Source organism: Alligator mississippiensis, chromosome 4 (genome assembly GCF_030867095.1).
Source record: "Alligator mississippiensis isolate rAllMis1 chromosome 4, rAllMis1, whole genome shotgun sequence".
NCBI classification, from domain to species: Eukaryota; Metazoa; Chordata; order Crocodylia; family Alligatoridae; genus Alligator; species Alligator mississippiensis.
The window spans coordinates 115614542-115639304 of NC_081827.1; the positions used below are offsets into that span (position 1 = coordinate 115614542).

At 45.2% G+C, this 24763-nt stretch overlaps 1 protein-coding gene across 6 annotated transcripts in view; it reads right to left on the reverse strand.

The window, feature by feature from the left end:
* Nucleotides 1-24763, reverse strand: part of SLC6A12 (solute carrier family 6 member 12) — a 56924-nt gene that overhangs the window by 22467 nt on the left and 9694 nt on the right. For all 6 annotated transcript variants that reach the window (XM_019489641.2, XM_014609113.3, XM_014609118.3 and 3 more), the window contains 10 exons: nucleotides 20760-20956; nucleotides 15297-15431; nucleotides 14600-14740; nucleotides 11860-11947; nucleotides 10014-10146; nucleotides 7981-8115; nucleotides 4018-4121; nucleotides 1826-1950; nucleotides 1228-1340; nucleotides 197-334 (listed from right to left, as the gene is read on the reverse strand). In XM_019489641.2, coding sequence (XP_019345186.1) covers nucleotides 197-334; nucleotides 1228-1340; nucleotides 1826-1950; nucleotides 4018-4121; nucleotides 7981-8115; nucleotides 10014-10146; nucleotides 11860-11947; nucleotides 14600-14740; nucleotides 15297-15431; nucleotides 20760-20952 — 1305 coding nt within the window. In that variant the 5' untranslated portion in view covers nucleotides 20953-20956. The remainder of the gene's footprint in view (nucleotides 1-196; nucleotides 335-1227; nucleotides 1341-1825; nucleotides 1951-4017; nucleotides 4122-7980; nucleotides 8116-10013; nucleotides 10147-11859; nucleotides 11948-14599; nucleotides 14741-15296; nucleotides 15432-20759; nucleotides 20957-24763) is intronic.

Sequence of the window (24763 nt, forward strand, 5' to 3'; positions counted from 1 at the left end):
ATCTTGATCTTTTAGCTAGAATCACAAAGTTTGGAACCAGGTGTAAATCCTGACAAAGTTCAGGATATTCTTAATCCAGGCACTTCTCTGCATGTGACAACGGTTCCAAGGTTGTGAGAGGCCAATATAGTATTCTCTAAATAGTTTTTGATAGCTTGTATGTCTGCCTGCTACCAAAACACATGGTTCTTCTCACCTCAGTGACCAGCATCAGGCCAAGCAGGTAGCATATGATCGCAATGAACAGGATCAGCAGCTCCCGGCGCCCTTTCCTACGGAACACTTCTGGGTACATGTCGACGATCGCTGTCACCAAGCTCTCAACACAGACAAACTGCAAAAGACCTCATGTTAGAAAACCAACGGTCCCATGTCCTCCCTTTCCCACCTATCTTCTCTCCTTCTTTCATTCTCCTCCTCAGGCAGCGTCTTCTATTAGTATGGAAGTATGACTTGCTTGAATAAGAAACAATAAATCTTCAACAGGGGTAGACAAAACAACACTGCAGCAGTGGTGCCTGTGGTTACTCAGAACATACAGAAGCCAAGTTATTATAGGGGCACCTCTGGAGCAGAGAAACCTACTAATGTGGTCATAAGCCTCATACCTCAATATTCTCCCTATTCTAGGAATAAAAGGAATAATACATGGATCCCATAAACAAATAAGGGATTTTAACACAAGAAGAAACAACTGAGGGAATCCCTATGAGGGAAAAAAAGAAATACAGGTAAGCAAGTACTACTGTAGAGCTAGCTGACTGTAAAGGGGCAACATGTCATAGCTGGAATCAAGAGGATGCAGAGTAAGGAGTGGGCCATCTACATACAGTGATGATCCTGGTTTTCTGGTGATTGACATAAACTGTGTCATAAAAGTGCCTGATGCAGGAAGGATGATTTCTAGCCCTAACCAGCTGACTCTGTGGGAAGGACACAGGCAAGCATGGCTAATGACCAGCCCTTGATTGTTAGGATGTAAGATGGACAGTACAGGAGCTACAGTTCACTGTTGAGGAATAATTGAGAGCATGCCAGCTAAGTGATGTGATGTACTGGCCAGTTGTAAGTATGGTATTACCATTTTGAAGTAACATGCATGTATGATTGCTCTGAGGCATTTCCCATCAGCACAAGAGTTATAACCTTCACAGATGTGAAAAACTCTCACAGATGTGTTTGACACCTTGGAGTAAGGTAGGGGTTGGAGAGTGTTATTTACTGTACCTGACTGTCCAGTCCCAGGAAGATCAGCATAAGGAAAAAGAGGCAGGACCAGAGCTGAGACACTGGCATCATTGTTACAGCCTTTGGATATGCAATGAATGCTAGGCCAGGACCTGCCAACCAGACAGCTGAGTGAGTAAGAGGTTTCACAGCCATCTGCATGCACTACACAAAGCAGTTTAACATGCTGTTTAAAAACTCAACCCACCAAGATCTCCCCTCCCAAAAACGTAGTGGCAGTGATGGTGTCACTGCCATACAGCTCACTGACTGCTGACTCAGACAGACTAACTGGGTTTGGAGAAAATAACCAGGGGGTCCAGAATGGTAGGAAATGCAACTTTAGTTGTGGGGGGGTGGAAGCAGGAACTTCAGGCTGGCAGAGAATGAAGTAGTTGTTCTGAACAACAGCACCAAAGACTTCTAGGCTGACAGAATATGCAAATAAACTGGGAACAGCAAAGGTTGCTGAGGCTGTAGGACTGGTTCTATGCAACAGCACTGATAACTTTATAAACATGTTTAATAATCAAGTGTACCAGCTCCTAAAAAACCCACCCAGACTCTTATGGGTTACTTCTGGCCCTGTTGCACATACCTGACTCTGCCACTTCTGAAATGGGCACGCCCTGTTCTTGCGCCATGAAGCCCAACACAGAGAAAATGGCAAAGCCAGCCACAAAGCTGGTGGCGCTGTTCAGAAAACATAGCATGAAGCAGTCCCTGTTGGGGGAAAAACAAGAAAGGACATTGTTTTCCTCTGCAGATTTTACCACCTTTGGTCACTGCTTCCTACTGGAACAAAGCGTATGCATGAACTTGATTATATTAACATTCTGCGTAGAATCCTGCAGAGTCCAGCCATCCAGAGCTGAATTCAAGGGACTACTGCCTTGATCCCTGATAATGCAAGAACTGTAGGATTATGTTTGGCTATAAAAGTGGCAGAGGACAACAATCATGCCTTAGGAATAGAATGCTCAAATGAAATCAGTAGGGTCTCAACCTCATGCAACCAATAAGAGTCAAAATATTACAACACAGCAAGGAAAATGAAAGAGAATGAGTTTTAATGAAGGCCTTGTAAAAGTAGCATATGCTCCCCAAGAAGAGAGAGAAGAACCTATGGACAATTTGAATATGTACTGATCAACAAGTCTGATAAATTAAGAGAATGGTCAGCTAACAAGTATTAGCAAAAGCAACACAAATACCAAAACAATCCATGTATAATGATTACCTTTGTAAAGCCATGGGAAGGTAATGACATGCTGACTTAAAATAGGTGTCATGCCAATTTGAAATTAAAAAGTGAGGTATAATAATTCTGGAAATTAGCATCAGGTACTTATATCCCCAAAACAATAAAATAAAACAATTGAGAGAAAAAGAATAGTTGAGCAATGTGGGGCCTGCTCCAAAGGCCACAGAACTGAATAGAAAAATTTGTATTGACTTGAGTTGGAGCTAGGATCACATGTCCTAGAAGAAAAGGGAACTAGAAGCATAAGATGAAAAAGAACAAATTGAGCCAGACAAGCCTGATTATTTGTTTCTGATAGGATTAAGGCACAGTACTGGGTGCAGTAGAAGCAACATCACCATGTTTTAGCAAAGCATTTGATGCAGTGGCTCAAGCTGCCCTCTCCTCTATACCAATTTGAACCTGAAGTACCCTGTTTATTTGAATTTAAGATGACCCTAAACTTAAGATGACCCCACAATAATTACATTCTACACATAGAAAATTTATAAATTTGTTATAATTTTCCATGTATAGAACTGAAGTATGTGAGGGTTATCTTTAATTCATTCCCCCACCGCTGCAGGAGGGCAGGCATTGGGGGTGCAAGTGGTATGGGGAGGTCAAGCAGCTTGCCCCCTGCTTGTGCACCTGCCCCCCTGCAGCCTTGTGCCCCCCTGCCCCTTCCTGCCCTTCCCCTTGTCCTCTGCTTTCCCCTTCCCCTCCTTACCAGCCCCTGTGGTGTGCAGGCTGTGTGCTGCTGCTACAGGTCAAGCTGTGGCTGGGCTCAGTGCCCCAGGTTGCAGCCAGCATGGAGCAAAGGTAAGGGGGTTGCGAGGGGCAGGGCTGGGGGAGGGGGAAGGGAGTAGAGGCTACATGGGTGGGAAGATGGGGGAAAGAAACTGCAGGGAGGAGGTGGCAGGGTGCCGGAGCAGCTGGGGGGCCAGGGGGAGGAATATGAGGGGCAGGCAGCAGTTGTGGCTGCAGCTACAGTCCTGACCCCAGGTAGGGGCTGGAGCCCAAATCTAAGACACAGCAGCCACCTGCTTCCCCCCCTTCCCCCCCAGCCCTGCCCTTGTACATGATCCTAAGACAAGGGGCTTTCCCGCCACCCCATGTCAAATTGGGGGGGGGGGGGGGGGGGGGGGACGACACACCTCATCTTAGAATCAAGTAAATACAGTAATTCCTCTGAGCTGTGCAACTGAATAGCCCTTTCCCTAGAGCTCCCACCATTTTGTCTCCAGGATGATTTATCATCTTGCAGTACACACATTAAGTGAATAATGGCACCTCCAGCAACATTCCTTAACACTAGGGTTCAGGTCTGACTTGGACAGAAAGCTGACACCCAAGCCATTGCTTGCAGTACCCTTTTTTGCCTGAGCAGTCTCCCATGCAGTTGTCAAGCTCTGCTCAGCTTGAAAAAATCTGACAAAAGCATATCACAAAACAATGCGAGTCCCTGTTTTTGAGGTGGCTCATGCACATTGTTTGAGCTGCCCATCTACACTTCTAGCTGGATATGAGACACAGACTGCTCTTACCTGTAACAGTTGTTAGTATACTTGTTGTAGCTGCCCAAAGCGGTCAGGCACCCTTGGCAGATGGCATAAGAAAAGAAGATCTGAGTGCCTGCATCCATCCACACCTGGAACAGAAAAGGACAGTGATTTCCAGCCGTGGCAGATGAAACAAACGGTTCCAAGAATGACAGCTTTTGTGGCAGCGTCCTGTCTAAGGCAGAGAAATCCCCATCCAGCACAAAAAGAAAGAACCCACAAAGTACAACACATACTTGGGCAGACCAGGCTGACTAGAGCCAAGTATAAAATTCTTCAGGAAAAGAGAGGGTTTCCTTCTTGTCTCCACTGAATTTTCTCAGCGATCCAGGAAGTAAGGATTTAAATGGGAAGGAAGGAGAACAATTTCTAAGCTGCAGGGATTTGTTGCATAAACTGTCCTTCACCCAGTAGCCTGATCGAGGGCATACCCTGAAAGTCATTCACACTGCAGATGCCAATGACTTGGACAACATTGAGTGCAAACACCATTCTCTTTTTTTTTTCAAAGCTAAAGGGCATATACAACATTCACAGAGAGTCTGGGACTGGCATGGGTATGGGACCTCCTCATTGCATGGAGTCACAGAACCATGAATGCCTTACAAGAATCCCCCCAAATGAGTGCCAGGAAAACCTTTACACAACATCACACAGCCTCATTTCCCATGCATGTGAGACCATGGACAGGCTGTGGGGAGAGCAGAAAAAGAGATGCTGGGTTTGGGCATCACACTTCATGGGAGATATGGACATATTGGAAAGAATCCAGAAAAGAGTAATGAAACTAATTAGAGGTCTAGAAAACACAACATGAAAGGAAAGATGGGAAGAATTTGGATTAAGTTCTGAGAATAGAAGATGGGACCACCTCTGGGATTTGATGCAAATACAGGAAAAAGCTTGTTTTAAAGAGAAGGTGACCAGTTGTGTTCTGGACTCGCATGGAGACAGGACAAGTACCACAGTACTGGGCTTGAATTCCAACTAGAGGGATTTAAATGGGAAACTGGAAGGAGCTTTCTAACGCTGTGTGGTTAAGCACTGGAACAGATTACCTAAAAAGATCATGGAGTCTCTAGCATTGGAAGTTTTTAAGTGCAGGTTAGACAAACGCATGCTTGCCTGAGCTGGAATAGACAGGGTGACCCTGCCTTGAGCAAGCAGTTGGATCAGATGGCTTCTCATTGGGCCTTCCATGCCTATTTTCCTATAATTTTAAAATATCACCATAGTTTTCATTAACTCAGTTTCTCTTTTCATTCTGGCACCTACTGAAAGTAACAGAATCTGTTTATTATTGGTGTCTGTAGATGTGCAGGGATGCTGCTCCGATGTGCTGTAATTACAACACGTCAGAGCAGACTCGAGTATACTAATTAGTGCACTCCAGCAGCTTCTGCATCTCAAGTATTCAGCATCCCTACACTTCAAGATGGTGGTGGGGGAGCTTTAACTAAAGCTCATAAAATGAGCCTCAGTTAAAGTGCCTTCACCACCATTTTGAAGCGCAGGATGCTGAATACATAAAATGCTGTGGACGCTTTAGAGCAGCTTCAAGAGCCACTCTAATTAAAGAGGCTCTTTCCCCACCCAGAGCATGTGTAAGATGCCCTTTATTTCTGTTTTCAGCCTCCAACTCCTTCCCATGCTCTCCCTCCCACCCTGGCCCTTCATATTAATGCCTTAACAGTTCCTTCTCTCACACAGCACCATGCAAGGAGCTATATGACGTACATAGAAGCACTGCAGCACGTATCTTCCACAGATGGTCCTTATCAGAAGGTTAATGGGCTCGGAGACAAATCCCAGCTAGCATCCTCACAGTCCCCTCAGCAAAACCCAGCAGCAGGCATCCAAATGGCTGCAGTTTGGCAAATTTTCAAATACTTACAGTTATCCACCACTACTAACATTCACAGGTGCCCTGATGGATAGGGCTCCTGTGCTCTCTCCAGATTTATGCCTATATGAGTAGTTATCAATCTTTTCAGACTCAAGGCACCCTTCATGAGATGCAAGGCACCACTCAGAAAATGTTAATTCTTAGCTTGTACTTGTTTTTAAGTGCCTAAAAAAATAGCAATTCTTCTTCTGCAAAAAAACTCAGAAAGACTGCAACAGACCAGAATGCTTTGGCACCATGGATTCCTATTTGAAATCTCTGGGTTTATCTTGTTCAATCATGTAGGTGTGTGCACACCTAACAGTGCTGATACTACATAGCATCCTGCATCATCCTCAAAAGGATCTTGTAACACCCTGGTTGAGAATCACAGGCCTGTACACATAGAAGGCCTCATGTTTTACCTAGCAAGATGGACCTAAATTCTGCCCCTGGCTCCAAAAGCACTGTAGTGCTACAGACTGGAAGTTTCATGCCAGCTTCATTTGAGTTAAAAAAACCAGAGGTTAGTAATACATTCATCATGAACAGGAACTAAACATTCTGTTCAGGAACTCCTGTATTGTTGGACAATGACATTCAATTTATTTCAGGCCATCTCTATGTTTATAGCAAGCCACCATTTTTTAATTTTTTTAGCACATCAAGAGCACATAAATGCATCCGAAAATCATCAGGAGAAAGCTGGAGGCTTTGGCAGCCAGGTAGGGAGCAGCTGGGGTGTTTGTCATCTAGGAAGATGCAGGCAGCGGTTTGGGATTGAGGGGAAAGCACATTTGTTGGATGGTTCTGCTAAAATAATCAGCAGTGAATTTATGAGTAGTGTTGATGTTCATGGGCTCATCTTTAGGTCTCAGGATTGACACCTCACTGGAATGACAGAGGCATTGGGAACAGTGCAGTGACTTTAGCTTTCCACTGAGCTGACTTCCACCTAGGTATCTGGGGTTCCAGTACCAATCTAGCCTTGGCAGCCAAAAACTCAGAAAGGGTTAATTTACCCTGCTTTTTAGGCCAGTTCTGCAGCCTGTACTGAGCTCCCTGTTTCTGTGGCTGAGCTTTTACCAGTACCAGGGCAGTGACTACAAGGCCATCCCCTCAGGATGATATAACACTGCTGGGCACATCAGCCATTTTCAAGACTTTGTTCAATCATAAAGGCTAGAAGCCTAATGATCTTTTAAAAATCAGAGCTGCAGCTATAGGGCACCAGCTCTGTAGGAAAGAACCAACTTCAATGCCTGTTCTGAAGTTACAAAATTATAGAAAGAGCAGGGCTCAGACTGCAATCCCTGTGCATTAACTCTCACACAGGACATGGTGACACTGGCTCTACAACTTTGGAGAAGTACTGCTTTCAGCCACACCACATCCAGCCATTCCCACACTGCATATGTCAACCCCAGGAATAAGGCAGTAAAAGGGCTCAGAAAGCTCTCCACATTGTTGCCCCCAAACATCCCAGAGGCTCAGTTGTCAAGTGTGAAGGAGACATCCTCAAGGCTGATTCACTTTGAGGCATGATGCATGCACAGTGGGCATGTATGAGAGCAATGCTGGACAGAGCTGGGGAAGCAGTGTAGACATACCCATAGCCATCTACTACACTAGCTCTCTCACACTAGGAGACTGATGTCTCTGAGAAGCTCCAGCCAGGCCAAAAAAAAAAGAGAACGGGAGAAATACCTCTCCTTAATCATTTTAATTTAACATTCAGCAAAAACTGGAATCTGGTGTATTCCAAATATTTAATAGATGTGTCTGCATTTGCCAAGTTCTTCAATGGAATTGACCTAATGATCCATGTGTTTCAAATATGTTGACAAAAGAAATCCGCATGTATCCTGAGGCAAGATGCCCCCACTAATGCTTTTAGTGAGACCCCAGTATTTGGTCAGTCCCTTGGGAGAAGACAGTTAAAACTAGATATAGATAGCAATCAAGGAGGGCCCAATCCTACAAGGTGCTTAGTATCTCCTGTCCCCATCACTACCTTGCTGAGACTGCATGCACCTCATAGGACTGGGTGTTCGTTCACTCACCTGTGGGTCTGTAAGCCTGGAAACATCTGGATTCAAGTAGAACTTGATCCCCTCCACTGCCCCAGGCAGAGTGATCCCTCGAACAAGCAAGATAATAAGCATCAAGTACGGAAATGTGGCAGTGAAGTAAACTACCTGGAAGCAAAAGAAATAGTAAGGAGAGGAACTGAAAGGGGATGCTGTCACCACATGAATTATACAGCCCCAAAATTCCTTTAACTCTATAGCTAACAGACACATCTGAGATTACTAGGTTGAAAAATGGTGGTCTGAAAAAAATCACATTTACTTTTTCCTGCTTATACCTAAACTTGATTTGTGGACTTTATGGGACAGAGAATCTACCAACTCCGTAGGGTAAGTTGCTAATTGTTCTGTGGCTAATTGCTGTCACTGTTAAAAAATTGCCCCTTATTGTTCTGGTCTGAATTTATCTAGCTTTAGCTTCCAGCCACTGAATCTCATGATGCCTTTTCCTGCCAAATTAAAGAGCCCTCAGCTGCTGATGAAATATTCTTCCCATGGAGTTGCTCAGGACCCCAGTCACCTATGAATCTTCTTTGGTTAGGCTGTGTTTCTCTCATTTCCCACCATAAAGCAGGTTTCCTGAACCTTGGATCATTCTTCAATCCTCATCAATTTTTCAAGATCCTTTTAAAAATATGCATATAGCCCACACCCTATACATGAGCAGTTTTTTTTAAGTCAAAATAGGAGGTGGCCACCAACAATTGGGAGCTGAAGCCTGGAGTGACTGAGTAAATTTGCATTAAAGGCAAGCAGTTGTGCAGATTCCACAATTCACCATCTGAAATCCAAGCCAGTCAGAGCTCAACAGGAAAAAGATTATAAGTATGGGACTGGGAGACGACCACGGAGATTCCACGTCTGGCTGATACAGGACCTGTTTTGGAATCTGTCTCAACCAGTGCCAGGAGAAGCCGTATGTGCTGGGAGAGGACAGTATAGGTAAGTCAGTAGTTACTCTGAGGAATAAAGGGGTCACCTACCCTTCAAGGATAGTCATACTTCCTCTGGAAATATATTTCTTATGTATAACCTAACATCACCACCTACTATGACTTTGATTAGAGCATCCAATCAAAGCTACAGAGACTTCTTTGACCCCCTCATCAGATTTATTATGCTCACCCTGTTCAGAAATGGAAACAATGCCATGTGATTTGTGACTCAACCCAACGTGCCAGCCCAGATCAAATTTTTAATGTCAAATGTGAAACGTTCAAAGCAGCACTCCAACTCTGAGCAATCCACTGAGCTAAAGAAAAAAAGTAACGTGGAAAGAGCAGTGGATTATGTAATTACATATAAAGAGGAAGTAATTGCAATAGATCCTGAGTAGATTATTTGCAGTGGGTTATACACTCAGCTTCATTGTTGATTACTGTAGGGTAAGTGGACTTTTGCCACTGAAACTGTTTAGTGTTGCAAAAGGCACCAAACTACATGGGGTGTATGCATCGGTGACTAGGTCAGGGGTGGCCAACCTGGAGTATGCAGTATGCACACACAAATGGCATGGGCAGCCCGCATGTGCGGCATGAAGCAGATTAGGGAAGAGGCAGGCAGCACAGTAGCAGATAGTGCAGGGTGCAGAAAGCAGAACAGTAGATCAGGCTGTGGTAGTGAACCACAGTGGCACTTGGGGAAGGGGCAGGGCTTAATTTGTGGCACACCTGCCAAAAAGGTCGACTCCCACTGGATTAGATGATTGTGTATTGCTACTAGCACAGTAGCCTCTTCCCTCATCATGGTGGGTAGCATTAGTCTAGGACTTTCCTGCTTCTAAACTCTCCTTCTCTGTTCAGTTTGATCTACTTCCTTTGTTTTCCATGTTATGGACCAAACTGAGATTTCAGTTTGTGTGGCCCAGTGCAGTGGTACCCACTCAAATCTGACTTGGTCCCATGTTCTGTGTGCCTTGCCTCTTTTCCTCTTCTCTGACAACAAAAGGTTTAGCCTTCAGGGGAGATATAGCAGCAGCTAAGAAAGGGAACAGAGTCTGATTTTACCTTGCCTGTGGACTTGACTCCCTTCCAGATGCAGAAGTAGCAAACAACCCATGCAAGCAGGAGGCAGAGAGCCAGCTCCCAGCGCAGGGTACCCAGATTGTGAATACCATCAGTGATCCCCAAAGCTCGTCTTCTGCCAGTGCAGGGGTGGGGAGAAAGGAAAGTTAGTGTCCCAGACCTGATTCTTCCAACATGCTCTTTCCAATAGCCCCCCAAATCAGACATTTTCATACATGTCCCATAAAAATGGCTGCCCAGCACCCTCCCACATCCCGAATGACCCCCAGCCATTCTGCAACCTTCATCTCTATAACACTTCTCTCTGGGATCCTGTTAGCCTGGTCCATGTGCTTCATCAAGTTCTCTTGTTAGGCTGAGCTTACCAGCTCCCCTAAAACCTTCCACTATGCTGATAACTCCATTATAGTCCCAGGACTTTGAACTTGTATAGCATAGAAGTCAACTTGCACAGAACCTCTATCCCTTTGGCTTCCTTGCAATCTATGGGCTCCCCTGCTACTCTGCAATATCAGTAGTGGTTCCCAGTCACTCCTTGGGCTACTTGGGTTTCTCTAGTCATCCCATGTTCTATTGCTAGTATCTCCGATTCCCCTAGGCTCCTCCCCCACCACACAAAAAACCCTTCTGGCCCCTTCTGCAGCTGGCAATGTTGTTCTGAAATTGCAGATGGTTATTCTAGTGGCATCTGGGGAATCTGCTTGAGGGGCCCAGTAGGCAGGGCACAAGATGGGGAGCCAGGAGCCTCATGCTGAAGTCCCAACTCTCCAACTCATCTGCCATGGTGCAAATCTCTTAGCTTCTCTGCATCTGTTTTCCCATTGGTCAAATGGGTAGGGAGAAAGGTTAAAGGACCCTGGTCACCTTTGTAAGTACTTTGAAAGCTATGGATCATAGGATCATAGAAAAGTAGGGCTGGAGGGAACCTTCAGAGGTCTAATTCACCACCCTGCCAGAAGCAGGATTGTCCCTATCCAAACTGTCCTATACAAATCCACTGTCTAACCTATTAATAAAACTAGTCAACCCTGACACAATCCTGACCCTGGGTCCATAATACCTTAACCTTTCCAAGATAAGGCAGGGGGGTAGAATAGTGCTTCTAGCTTCCTGAGAACTCCCTGGATAAGGCATGGGGAGGGACCGGGTGTATCTAGGTCTCGTAATGTTCATTCTCTCTAATATCTGGTGCAAAATGATTCCCTTCAGTGCACTCTGATGCATTTCTCCCTTCTGTATATTTCTCTTAGGCAATAGGCCTGTTTGCCCTGGGGCAATTTCTTGGAATTCACAGGCATATACTCCAGCGGTAAGGAATCAAAGAAAGAGCAGTTTTCCTCAGGCACTGAACAAGGAGCCTTATTAGAATAAGAAAAATAAGCTGCTTTGTCTCTCTCTGCTTTACTGCAGAGCATCTGTTCAGAATCTCCCCTGGCTCCCTGCTTCTAGCTATTCTTCTAAACAAACTGTACCGATATACTCCTACATGAACTAACTGCCTGTGTGCCCCCTAGGTATTACCAGGGCCAACCTTACCAAAATGGGTACAGGGCCTGTGTACCCACATCTGGAATACTTTACAGTATCTGCCAGGTCAGTAGGGGGATGTGTACATACATGCTTAAGGGGGTGGGGTTTCATAGACTCAAGTCAAGCTGCTTCTGTATGTGCCCCACAGCGTTTTGATGCATCACATGCCATAGGCCTGGGTTCTGAATCTGAAACGTGGTTATAGCACATCTTTTCTGTTACAACAGAGGCAGCATTCCAGGTATTCACATTGCCATGACCTTTGGAGGTAAGTAGGTTCAGAAATGGGGGTACGTACTCCCAGAATTCAATAACTGGGGAGGTAGCGTTGGCTGGTGCTGTCCAGTTCTCCGAACCAGAGGCATTCAGGAAATCCACGCACAGGTCTAACAAAACAGAAAAGCAAGTTTGTCAGCCAGCAGAAATCTCTTGCCTCTCAGCCTGGATGCTCCCACCTCCTCTTCATTTACTGCAACTGCAAACAAATCCTTCACTTGCTATTACAAAATGTCACTTTTTCTCCCCTCACCCAGAATCCCAGCCTGGGAACAGCTAGAGGGCTGAAGGAAGAGGCAGATCCCTACTGAATGGAAACCAGATGGCTGTAGAATGCAACTACAGTTATCCAGGATGTTAAATCTCATTCTTCTCTGCCCTCCCCGCACTTTTCCTGGTTCCCCACCACAAATAGGTACCCCTTCCTCCCCCCCGCTGCTTTGCAAGTACGCCTCCTCCTCCCCCCTCCCACAGAGCCAAAGTGCAAATGATATGTGAAATTCCTAAAATGGGTAGATAGAATAAATAGTGCCTCATCATTTATTTAGCAAACAATAAATTAAACGCGGGGTGGGGGGGGGGGCAGGGAGAGACAGACAGACAGAGAGCCTGTCTCTAGGCTGAGCCTTCACAAAATGTTAAGAGACAGGTCAGAAAGGACTTTCCCTGCCTTTCTACAGGCCTGCTCATGGAGTGGTGGGAATCAGACCCCTTTTTTTTTTTGGAAGTGTAGGGAAGACAAGGGAAGGCTGCGAGTGGACTGAGTATGGAGGGGGATATTCAGACATGTCAGAAATGAATCATATAACACAAGTGAAAGAGGAGAGGAATGGAGCAGATGCCAAAGCTCTCTCCAGCTCTGCTTTCTAGCATACTGCTGGGAAGGGAGCCAGATCAGTGTAGTAAAAACAAGGCCAAAAAGTCTGTGAAGAAATAGGCTATAGGCCAACACTGAACCCATTTCACCCTCAACAGGCATTACAGGCACTGAAGGCAGGGTTACTCTGCAAGCTTTTGCCAGCATGGCTACTTTGGTCAGGGGTACATGGAGCTGTGATCCCTAATCAGGATAACTGGACTTACAGTAGCTCCTTGTGTTGAAGCAGTTACATCAAAACAACTGGACTTTTACCAAACAGGTCATGTTTATCAGGGAGCCTTGAAGAGGAGAGGGAAGTCCAATTATGTTGGACTAATTGATATAGATTACTGTTACATCCACACTTTGGACACTTGACTGCTACATAGACCTGGCCTGAGTAAACACAGACTGACAAAACAAAGGCAAACTCTTGAGGTGGGCATACACAGAGGCTAACTGAGTCACTTGCGGGTGTGAGGTGTACTTGAGTACGAGAGATAAGAGGCAGTGCCAGCCCTAATGGAAAGTTGTGACAAGGACTGCAGACCAAAGCTGATATGAAAATGGTCTCTCCTCCTGCTGAACAGTTTAATTTTCCAGCAAACCCTTCCCTGCCAAACTCAAAATCTTCCCATTCAGCAATAGTGCTTTATGCCCCCAAGTTTTTTTCCAAGGGCCAAGCTCCCTGGTCAGACTTTGCACCCAATGATGCCTCACAGTCTCCCTTCCTGGTGAGGAGAGACACCCAGGCCAAGGTGCAGCATAGGAGATGCTATCCAGCTGGGGAGTTCCCCCAGCTGGGGAGAATGGGAACATTAGAAAACCATACTACAATAATAAAGATGAACTGCAGCAGGATATCAGCATTAAAGTAACCGGTTTCTCAATGTAAATATTGTAGGATTACCATACGTCCAGGTTTTCCCAGAAATTTCCTCTTTTTGGACCCTTCAATCTCCATCTGGGCAGTTTTTTGAAATCTGAACCAATGTCCGGGATTTTGCTCCGCTCCACTGGCAAGAGCAGGGGGAGGGCAATTGGAGGCAGCAGGCGTATGTCCGTCTGTTTGCACAAGCACATGGCCAGCAATGCCAGGGTGGTGGGAGCAGCCCTGGCAGCTGGATGCAGGTAAGTCTGGGGGGGGAGGAGTTGGAGGGCCAGGGCTTGGGGACTCTCCAGTGTATGCATGTGCATTGCAGGGGTGTGTATAGGGGATGAGTGTGTGATGGGGGGCAGATGCCTGCCGGCACTGAGGGAAGCACGGTGTCCAGGCGCTTGGGCTGTGGCAGGCAGACACCTACCCCTCCAGTGGAGGAAGGGGGCAGGGGGGCAGCAGGGAACTCTGTAGCCAGGCCAGCAGCACAGGGGCCAGCGCCCATGCTCACAGGGCTCGACCAGCTGGGAGAAACTGCCCAGGGGGACATGGCCAAGCCCCCTGTTGCAGCCCTGGAGTCCCAAATCGGAGCTCCTGAGCTCCAGCCCAGTTGGGACAGGGGCACCTGGGGCCCCCTCCGGCAGGGCTGGAGGAGTAGGGGGCTGTGGGTTGGGAGTGAGGGGTACTAGCAGGGCCGGGTGGGGGGGAGTGAGGGGTACGAGCAGGGCTTGGGGTCTGTGGGTCAGGAGTGAGGAGCAGTAGCAGAGACAGGGGGCTGCAGGTGGGAGTGAGGGGCACTGGCAGGGTCAGGGAGCTGTAGGTAAGGAGAGAGGTGTCTCCCTGATAGGTCTTTTTTGGAACTGGAAATATGGTAACCCTAAATATTGCAAATAAAAAGTATTTTCTCCACATAAAGCAAATGCATCTTGTGCAAATTTTGTTTAATTGAAAAAATCAATTTTATGTTTTGTTGACAATCCCCAACCCCTGGTCCTCTTCCCAGGCGCAGATTGACTGGAGCTGTACCTGAGTTCCAAGGATTATTGCAATTGGACCAGGGTAGCACAGCAGCAAAGGAGCTGAACAGGTAGAAGAGACCCCAGGACAGAATGACAATGTAGTAGATATTCAGATAGGATTCGATGACTTGTGAGGCATATCCAATTCCTGTGAAGACAAATTAATGGGGAGTTAGGCCATCATTTATAATAGCCCCCAGTATATCAGTCTTTACCCTCAAATAGTGACACGGACCATCCCACTGGAGCGGAGGCAAGGAAAATCAATTGGTTTGCTAGAAAATGCTGAAACATTCATTTCAGGGGAGTATTCTTGGTGAAACAGGAAACAGTGGACCTTTTATCAAGTTCAGGCAGGGAAAGAGCTGTATGAGGCCATGGAGAATTTACAGCTAGCCCCCTGCGGATGATATTTTTCTAGCCTGTGTCAGTGTTCAGAGTCATTTACTTCATCCTCTCTTCCCCTGTTCTTCCTGTCTGTTAGCTCCACTGTCCTGCTGCACCTTCCCTGAACTGGACGCTACGCTCCATGTCCTGTCCTGTGTTGGTCCAGTGCCCACTACACGCAGACGCTAATCATTCTTGTGGGTGCTACTGCAGGAAACAACCTGGACGGAAAGGAAGGGAGAGTGAGAGGAGAGGAAGGGAAGAAGGATGAGAAGAAGAAGGACTTAAAAGGAAGTGCTATCCAGTAATGGACTCACCTTCAAAGATGGGGCAAATCTTCCTCCAGGCAGTGACGCCTCCCTGACTGGTGTACTGCCCCAGAGCAGTCTCCAGGAAGAACACAGGAATCCCACACATAAACAAGAAAATGAGGTAGGGGATGAAGAAAGCACCTGCGGAAAGTGAGGCAGTTAATGATGCAAGGATCTGTACTAAGCATGTCACTAATTTCCACACCACCCCCTGCCATTTGATATGCTAACCAGGGAGGTGGAATATTTCCTTTAGACATGGCTGATCACAGAATATAACTGCTTGTCTAAACTAACTGACCCTCTTGGTCTGCAGAGCTATGGGGAGCTTATAAGAGAACAGGCTCTCCAATTTCTTCTTGAGCTGGAAATACTACCTGCCTCAGGCTATTTTAGTACTTCTGCGTCTGGTATTGGCCAGGATCTGGAAGTGCAAAAATTGCTGTGGGGGAAATGAGAGCTGACCCTTTTTTTTACAACCTTCATGATAAGTTTGAGCAAAGTTGGGAAATGTAGGGGGAATTCTTATTATACCTAACAAAAATGACTTTTCCTACCCAGCAGGAATAGGACTAATGTCTCAGCTCCAGTTGATGCAACCTGCATATATTTTTTCAAAAACCACTACATTTGCCAAGAAATTATATTTTTAGAGGAACCATGATATTCATGAATTCAATTCAAATTTGATTAATAAGTTTAGCCTTAAAATGTGGGGGGACATTCAAATGTCAAAAGATTTTAGCTTTGACATTTTCCAAATTTCAACATTTCTTTTCAAAATGACATTTTCTTTTAACAGCTTGCCTACATTTTTTAAACCAGGAAAAAAGGTTTTAAAAAGTGTAAAACAACCTGAAACCAAAACCAACTGACTGGGGGTCAAATGCAGCAGCATAACTAAGAGAGGAAAATTGGGACACAAGCCACGAGTTCTCAGTAAGGAAGGCAAGAAGGCTCAAAGCAGGTAAAGCAGAGAGGGGTTAGGATTTCCTTTGTCAGCTCCCTGCTCCTCCTCCTCTTGGGAAACACCAGGGCTGTGAGGGGTTGTATTAAATGTCACCATCAAGAGCCAAGTTAATCCTTCTCCGGCCTTGCAGCCACTGGTGAATTCAGGGCTTTGGATCCTCATTTATCACATAAAAGTGCAGTGGTTGCTGGGCCAGGGGAGGGTTAACCTGGCTGTTGACAGTGACATCTCCCCCAGCAGTCTACTCTGTATGCTAGTCATGACCCCCCTGCCTCTTTTTCAGCATCCCAGGATGCAAGTTCTACCTCTAGTTGGTTGAAACACTGCTGGTGGGAAAGCGGGGTGGGGGGAGGATTGATGTTTTAGGGGGGTTGTTTCTTCAAAATCCCTTCACAAGTTATGTTTTGGTTCAGCCTGACCTGAAAATAGTTTTCCAATTCTTGCCACAATCTCAGTTTAAACTCCAGCCTTTCCTTCCTCAATCTTGTAATCTGTATTTCCATAATACGCATCTGGATTTCAAGCCTCAAAACCACCATTGTCCTCCTCGTTGAAACAGTAACCCTAAAGGCCTCAAATGATCATTAGCAGCTTTCTACCCCAATACCCAGTCCCATGGCAACAACACAGATGTTTGTAATAGGCGTCTTCTCCTTGCAGACTCTGCGCTCTCGGCCTGTCTTTCCAGGCCCAGTAACAGTCATGCCGAGAGAAGTTCCTTTCTATGATGGATAATTAGCAACTGGGTTTAAACAGAGAACATTTCCCCTTTGTTTTGTGCCAGTAATGCTAAACTGAAGAAAAACATCCAGATGTTCCCTAAGCACAGATGTCTCATAGCTGCTGGGAACTTGCAGAAGGATCTCTTTCCACATCCAGAGAGCCAGTCTAGGGCCAGAGAATATATATCCCATACATCAGGGACAGACAAAATATGGCCCACAGGCCAAATCTTAATATGGCCCACCAGGCCATTCTATCTGGCCCACAAGGCCCCTAAAAAAATTTAAAAAAATTATTATTTATCTGCCCCTAGTTGCCTGCCAAAGATGACAGGAGACAGGGGCAGTAGGACCCAGGGGAAGCCACCAGCAGGCTGAAGCAGCTGCAAAAGCAAGGTACAATGAGCCGCCACTTCTTCCCCAGCAGGGAAAACAGGGAAGAAGGGCAGCGGTGGTAGACAGGGGGAAGTAGCTGCAAGCCACACACTGGTGCCCTGGGGGCAAGAGCGCGGAACCCAAGCTTGGAGAAGTGCTGCAGGGGGCTCTGCCTGCCGCAGGGGGCTGTAGGCAAATCTTCCCCGTCCACACATGCCACAATCCTCCCCAGCCACCTGCCCCTCAACACACTCACAGTCCCCGACAAACCCCCTTACCCCCCCACACCCAATATCCACACACCCACCCACACACATGCTCCTCCCACCCCACATACACACATCCCCTGCACCTATCCACACCCCCACACTGTCCCCACAGTATACAAGAGTAAGACTTCATTTTAAGCTATTGTGCAATCACCTCTATGTATACTACACAAGCACATGTAAATCAGGATGTGCCGGTTTATCAAATTAATGAATGTTGCAGTAAATGTTTGATTTTTAGAATATAATTTGGTATTTTTCTGGTTCTGAGATGGCAAAACCTCTTGCTGAAAGGAGTACTTCTAGGGAGGCAGGGAGGGACTTCCAGTGGCAAAGGCCAGGGGCTAGGTGTGGGACTTTCAGTCCCAAGATGGTGACCAGGGAGCGGGGCACATGTCAAGGGGCGGAGCTACCCTTACAGCCCTCAATGGCTTGCCAAAACTCGGTAAGTAGCCCTCCACCCAAAATAATTGCCTACCCCTGCCACACAAACTCAGCTAAAGACTGCTGCCCCTTTTGATGCCACATAAAAGGTCATCACAATCAGAGTTTTTGTGAGAGAATAATATCCTCAAACACTTGAGTAGATGGTTGCATAAGGAGATCCTTGGTCCTGTTTTCTAACACCAATTGCCCCAGTGGCTGATCAATTTAGCACATAATAACAATTAATTATAGTGCCATTTTACATTTATCCAGCTTCTCTTCTCTCTGAATTTCCCAAAGCACTTTACAAACTACAGTTATGACCTCCTGACTGTGTTACTGTGCCACTGAAGGTGTAAACACATTGTGGAAGACCAGCAAAAAACAGGCACACTTGTTTTTTTTATTAGTCAATTATATGCTTAGGAGACCATGACCATGTAAAGGAAGTGTAGCCATTTGTATGGTGGACACCAAGAGTTTCACATTAACACTGCACAACAATTAAGGATAGGAAAGTGAAGAAGGAAGCACAACCAATTTAATTTGTTAGGAGCATACATCGCATCATTATCCAGTTTGGAGTATACAACCATTAAGACATATTGAGGTCTGGACTAGATGACAGCTGGAGGACCCTTCCAGCCCTACTTTACTATGATTCTATTTTTACAAAGGGTGCTGAAGCCATTTCAATGAACTGATTTGCTGGGAAGCTTTGATGACCATACAGAAAGTCAGAGTACATGTTGGTGTTGTGTGAAAGAAAGCACTCCCTGACTTTACACCCTGCTGGTCCACTGGTCCAGAGTGCAAGTGGGCTGTCTACTAAAATCTTCAGCATCACTTTATGCAAGCTTCCTGGATTTTCTGTAAGCAGCTCCCATTTTAGTGCTGATTAGGTTTAGTTCTATTTACCTTGGGAGATCTAACAAAATCAGTGCCTGAGGGGACATACCAAGTTAAAAATAATAATAATGTGAATAATAGTAATTTTAATGCAATAGGCACTTACATTTCCAGTTATGCTAATTGGGGTGAAATTTACAAGGGCTATCAATCCTAGTATAACTGGGCATGAATTGATCAGATATAACCTGAACTCAGGAAGGAATGTTCTCAGTGGTATTCAGAGGTTTCTATCCTTTTTCTCAAATCATTAGGAAAAGGGATACTACTAGATGGACCATGGGTTTTTGCTGATGTAGCAACTCATATATATGTTCTTATGCAACTCCCAGCCAAAATTTAAAGAATTACTGACAATGGTTAGCCCTCAGAGAAGACATTAAAGTCTCATGAAGATCAGCTTAAATTAAGAAAAAGCTCCTTGCATTTCAGAAGCTGATCCAAACCCCATTAAGTTAATGGGAGATTTTCTATTGACTTCTATGGACACTGAATCAGGTCAGTGCAGAGAAGTTCTGTGATACTAATTCAGAGGACAGAAATCTGGGAAGTCTAGAACTATTAGTCAGCAAACGAGTCAGTGTAGGAGCTGCACATGGGAAAGACCCAAAAGTATGGAGTGTCAGGCCTCTGTAACACAGTCGGTAGAAAACAGGAATTCCAAGGTCAAGGAGAGGTGTTTATGACTGTAGACATTATCTCGAAATGTGTTCATAGAATGGGAGGACCGGGTATGCCCTTATTGCATTATTGGGCCATATTTTTTTACTCCTAGTTTTCCTTTATAAAAAAAAGTTGGACTTTGGCTTATTAAGAAACTGCTTACACTCAATTATCCCCTCTTTGTTTCATTTTATTGGTACTAGAAAATTTAATTTTTAACCATGTAATGGTATTATTGCAGTTTTATTGGAAAAGGAATTAAGGAAGTCATGCAAGAAAGGGAGGTGAAGGGGAATGGAAAATGTTTCCCTTTGCTATGGATAGGCTATTCAGAGAACTATGACTAGGGAAGAGGTAGTGATGCCCTTCTCTCCCCGACCCTGCCAAGAATACTTCCCTGAGGCCCTGTAAAATTTATCTTTGCCTACATGGCAAATTTGCTTGGTTATTCAGCATTGAAACTCTGGAGCCTTTTCTCTTTTCTAGAAGTTAAATGGATACTTGTTTTTTTCCAGTCAAGGTTGTTACAAGACATATTCCTGTACTGTGAGGAAGGTTTTGCTTCCCCATTTCAGGAAAAGGGAGCAGGTATTCAGTTGGTTTGAGAAGGAAACCAGGCCCTGGAGCAGATAAAAGCAGCAGAGCCTTTTACTCTCAGGAGACCAATTATGATCAGAAGGAGCTGAGGTATGGTTGGGATGGGAGGAGGTTTTTCAAAGGGGACTGGTTGAGGAAGAGAAGGTCCTAGGGATTGTTGGGTGGAGGTGACTGTGGGGGAAGTGACAGGAGCAGCGAGCTCTCCCCTGTTTTAGGAGACCTCAAAGGTGTTTTGACTAAGCTTCTGGCTTTTTGGCTGTCCATAAACATGTTAAATCTTCTGATGGGTCACTCAGATGGGTCCCTACTAAAAAGCTGAGTTTAGCAGCTACTTTGAGAAATGGCCCACCTGAGCTCACCTTTATGGGGCTAGATTCATCTACCCCTACAAAGCCTTCCCTAGTCCATGAAAAAGACACACCAAAGAAGACGTACACGTGCGTGCGTGCATGCGTTGGGAGTCAATGGATGGATGAATAGATGAAACTTTCTCCTGTACCACTCACATCTCGTATATGCCGCACATTTCCAGACTTACCGCCTCCATTTTTGTAACAGAGATAAGGAAACCTCCAGACGTTGCCCAAGCCAATGATCTCCCCAGCCACGGACAACACAAATTCCACTTTGTTACTCCACTGGCCTCTTTCCTCCATTTGCTCCTTTTCTGGCTCTTCAGGCACTATGATAACCCCATTGGGCTTAACCTCCTTTGCTGCTTTCTTCCCCATGGCTCTGTAAAAGAGAGGATTACCCCAAAAAAACAGAGCATGAGAAATGAAACAGAACACCAAACCGATACATTCACGTATCAGCTACTCCAGGGAAACACCATTTGAAAGTCATCTGCTCCATGCACAAGGCGGTTTCTTACATTGTGTAAACTAGCTGATACACCCACTGAACTCAGCACTGGTGAGACCGCAGCTGGAGTACTGCGTCCAGTTCTGGGCACCGCATTTCAATAAGGACATGGAAAACCTTGAGAGGTTCCAGAAAAGAGCCACCCATATGATCTGGGACTTGCAAGGCAAGCCATACGAGGAAAGGCTGAGGGACCTGGGCCTCTTTAGCCTAAAGAAGAGAAGGTTGACAAGGGACTTGATAGCAGCTTACTGCTATATCAGAGGAGTGCATCAGGAGCTCGGTGAACAACTGTTCACTAGGGCAGCCCTGGGGAAGACCAGGACCAATGGATACAAACTCCTGGAAGGCTATTTCAGGCTTAATACCAGGAAAAACTCCTTCACAGTCAGGGTGTCCAGACTGTGGAATAAGCTCCCTCCAGAGGTGGTGCAATCGCCTACCCTGGAGGTTTTCAAGAGGAGACTGGACGGTCACCTCGCTGGGGTCACCTCACACCAGTTGTCTTCCTGCCTAGAGTGGAGGGGCTGGACCCGATGATGTGTGAGGTACCTTCCAGACCCTAACAATCTATGAATCTATGAATTTATGAATAAAAATGCCCTGACTATGCAGGTGGTCAGGCATTGGAACAGGCTACCCAGAGAAGTTGTAGAATCTCCATCCTTGGGAGCTTTCAAAAGCAAGTTAGGCACTTCATAGGGATGGTTTAGTCAGGGGTGATCCTTCCTTGAACAGGGCCAGCTGACCTTATGAGGTCCCTTACAGCCCTACTTTCCTACTACCCTATGAGCCTATGATATTGGTTTCTGTCAGCAGCAGTCAGTGACTCTGATAGATCCCTACTCTGAATGAATATAGAAAACCCTCCACTCCTATAGTCAGGATTTCCTGTTTTTGACCCCCCACTGGCCAGCTCAGCTAATTAAAGTATAGTACACACAGAAAAATGCAAACCCACTTCTTTGACTTAGGTTTGCTTCCATAGCAACGAGAAAGAACAACAAACCTCCACACCAGCGTCCACCCCTGCAAACCAAACAAGGTAACAATGCCCCTGAGATTTAAGACACATAAAATCTATACTCCTGTAAATGCTTGTGAAATGTTCAGGTACTTTAGTGTTAGGCTGGATATAAGAATATTAAACAGGTAGATTAAATGACTAGTGAAAACATTAATAGAAAAAAAATGTTGTTTAGCCATGTTTTGGCCACATTTACACTGTGAAAATACATCCTATTAGAAAATGCATTCAGCATGATATCAGGGGTATAGGTTGTAGCCATGTTGGTCTAAGCACATAGGCAGACAAAGTTCCTTGGGTAAATCTTATATCTTTTATTAGACTAACTCAAACAGTTGGAAAAATGTTTTTTTACAAGCTTTCAGGTATGGCTCTTAGAGAGGTCTAATGAAAAATAGTAGAGTTAATCATGGCCAGATAGCAAGTTTATAAAGATGACTTCCCCTTTTCATATTAAGTCCTAAATTGTATTTATACCTTCATATTAATTAAAACATGTTCATGAACACCTGTAACAAGGTGCCTTTCCCCAGTGTTGACAAGATCCTTACAGCTGGCTAGTAAACTGGAACCTAGCCCAAACTCACAGAAACAAGGTCAGGCCTAATCGGCATCAACACCTTCACTCTGGCTGCTAACATTCAAGTGTCAGAGAAAAGTTGTGGGTAAGGTTAGGGTTGAGCCTTACTCATGACTGATTGAGCCAAAGGCGCCATCTTCATTCTGCCTAGGAAAATGATCCGGTGGCTGCCTAATTTCAAGTGAGCCCAAGTGATGCCACTTGGAAAACACAGAGATTCACCTGAAAGTGGTTCATGTGGAAAGTGTGACTAGCTAATAAACTGTCCCAACAAAATCCTAGTTATGGCTAAAGCTCACTTGTGACACCACAGAACAAATATCATTCATAATTTTAGCTGCAGGTGGGCCCAACTATAGGATTATAAATGGTCTGAATCCAAACTTCCCAAAAGCAATGATGTTTTACTTCAGGGGTTCTACCCTTGCCACCCCCAAGTACTCAGAAATCAGAAGCATGTCCCTTCCTCTCCACCCCGCCTCACAAAAAATCACTAGATTAGATCAAAAGACACAAAGAGATGTTTTTGTTTGTTTTTGTTTTGTTACAAATATACCTTGAGTTCTTTTCCCTTCTAGTTTTAAGTCTTTACAGCACATGTGGGTCACACTTTCAACTATTCTCTATAGCCATGAGCTCTAGAAACACATACACACACACAGACTTCTCAAATAATTACATCCCTCCAGGAACTGGAGCTTTAGGAAAATCAACTATCACAAGACTCCTGATACAATCATTATCATTAGTAGCAGCAATACCACATTCCAGCTGGACTCACTGGAAACAGGCCTGAGACAGAAAGATGGGATCCAAATCTGTATCCAAACTTCTTCAACAGCTGGGCTAGGGTCCATCTTTAATGAGCACCCTCTATGTGTCTGAGCCAAATAAAGCCCATGTGTAAATCCTTTGCTTGTCAGTACCCCTGCAAGTCTACAGTGCACAGTGAAAATGGATAACTCTGGTCTTTTGGGTTTGGCTGGATAACCCTGCCCATTAGAGCAGGTGGTGTTCTAACAGCTTGTTAACTCAATAGCCTGACAAACACAAATAATGCCCCGGGCACTTTTATCAGCATAAGGCACACCAGGGTGGAGATGAAGCAGGATTTTGTGCTAAGTGGCAAAGCTGACACAGTATTGTACAGAGGAGAATGCTATCATTACTGTACCTTGGTCATTTCCATAGGTCGCACAATGCAAATGAAATGGTCTAACAAATGCCAATTCTCTGGAAAAAATAGGCCAAGGGGGGAGGAAAAAAAGAAGACGACATAGGAGAAAGCAACTTTTATCTAACTTTCATCACAAAATAGTCCATAATTGGAACAATGCAGCTTTTCACCATATTTCACTGAAGTAAACATCAAACAAGAATTGGCTGGGCACGAAGCAACAACATCCTTCACTCATACAGCTGGCCAGATGCCACAAGGCTGCATCCAGCTTGCTTTGAAAATCACTGGCAAACCTCCCATCAACTTAAAACACAGATAGGATCAGTCTCTGGGCAAAGCTGTTAACATGGGCTTTTGTGAGGGAGACTGCAGCAACAGGACAAAAACCTTGGGTGGGTTTAATAGAATTCTACCATACAATTCAGCTGCAAAAAATCCTTAGAGAGACTCTGACTCTATTGAGGTGCACACAGTGTTAGAGACATCTACTAAGGGCTAAAAGCATTTACAATATTTAAAACACATGTCTAAACACAGGCTTTGGATCACAGCCAAAATATTGAGCTATTTACAGACTTGATCTTCACATCCCTGTAGAACTCAGAGGCAGAATGTCCATAAAGAAATCCTTTAACCCTTCCCATAAGGGTTTGTTTCCCCCTGGCTGGCTAAGGTGGAGAACCTGTCAAACCCAGTTTTGCCCTCTTCAGTCAGATCTCTGACTAAGCTGTCAATCTGGATTGCAGCTCTGAGATGCAACTTGCTCTTGCCAATCTTCTCTAAGCTTTTTTAAGCAGGGAAAGCATCTTTCACTGCTCCCTAATCTGTAGCAGACATGTCACCCAGCTAATCAGTTCATTGAGGTTTCAGCACAGGCTCCTCCTCATCTAA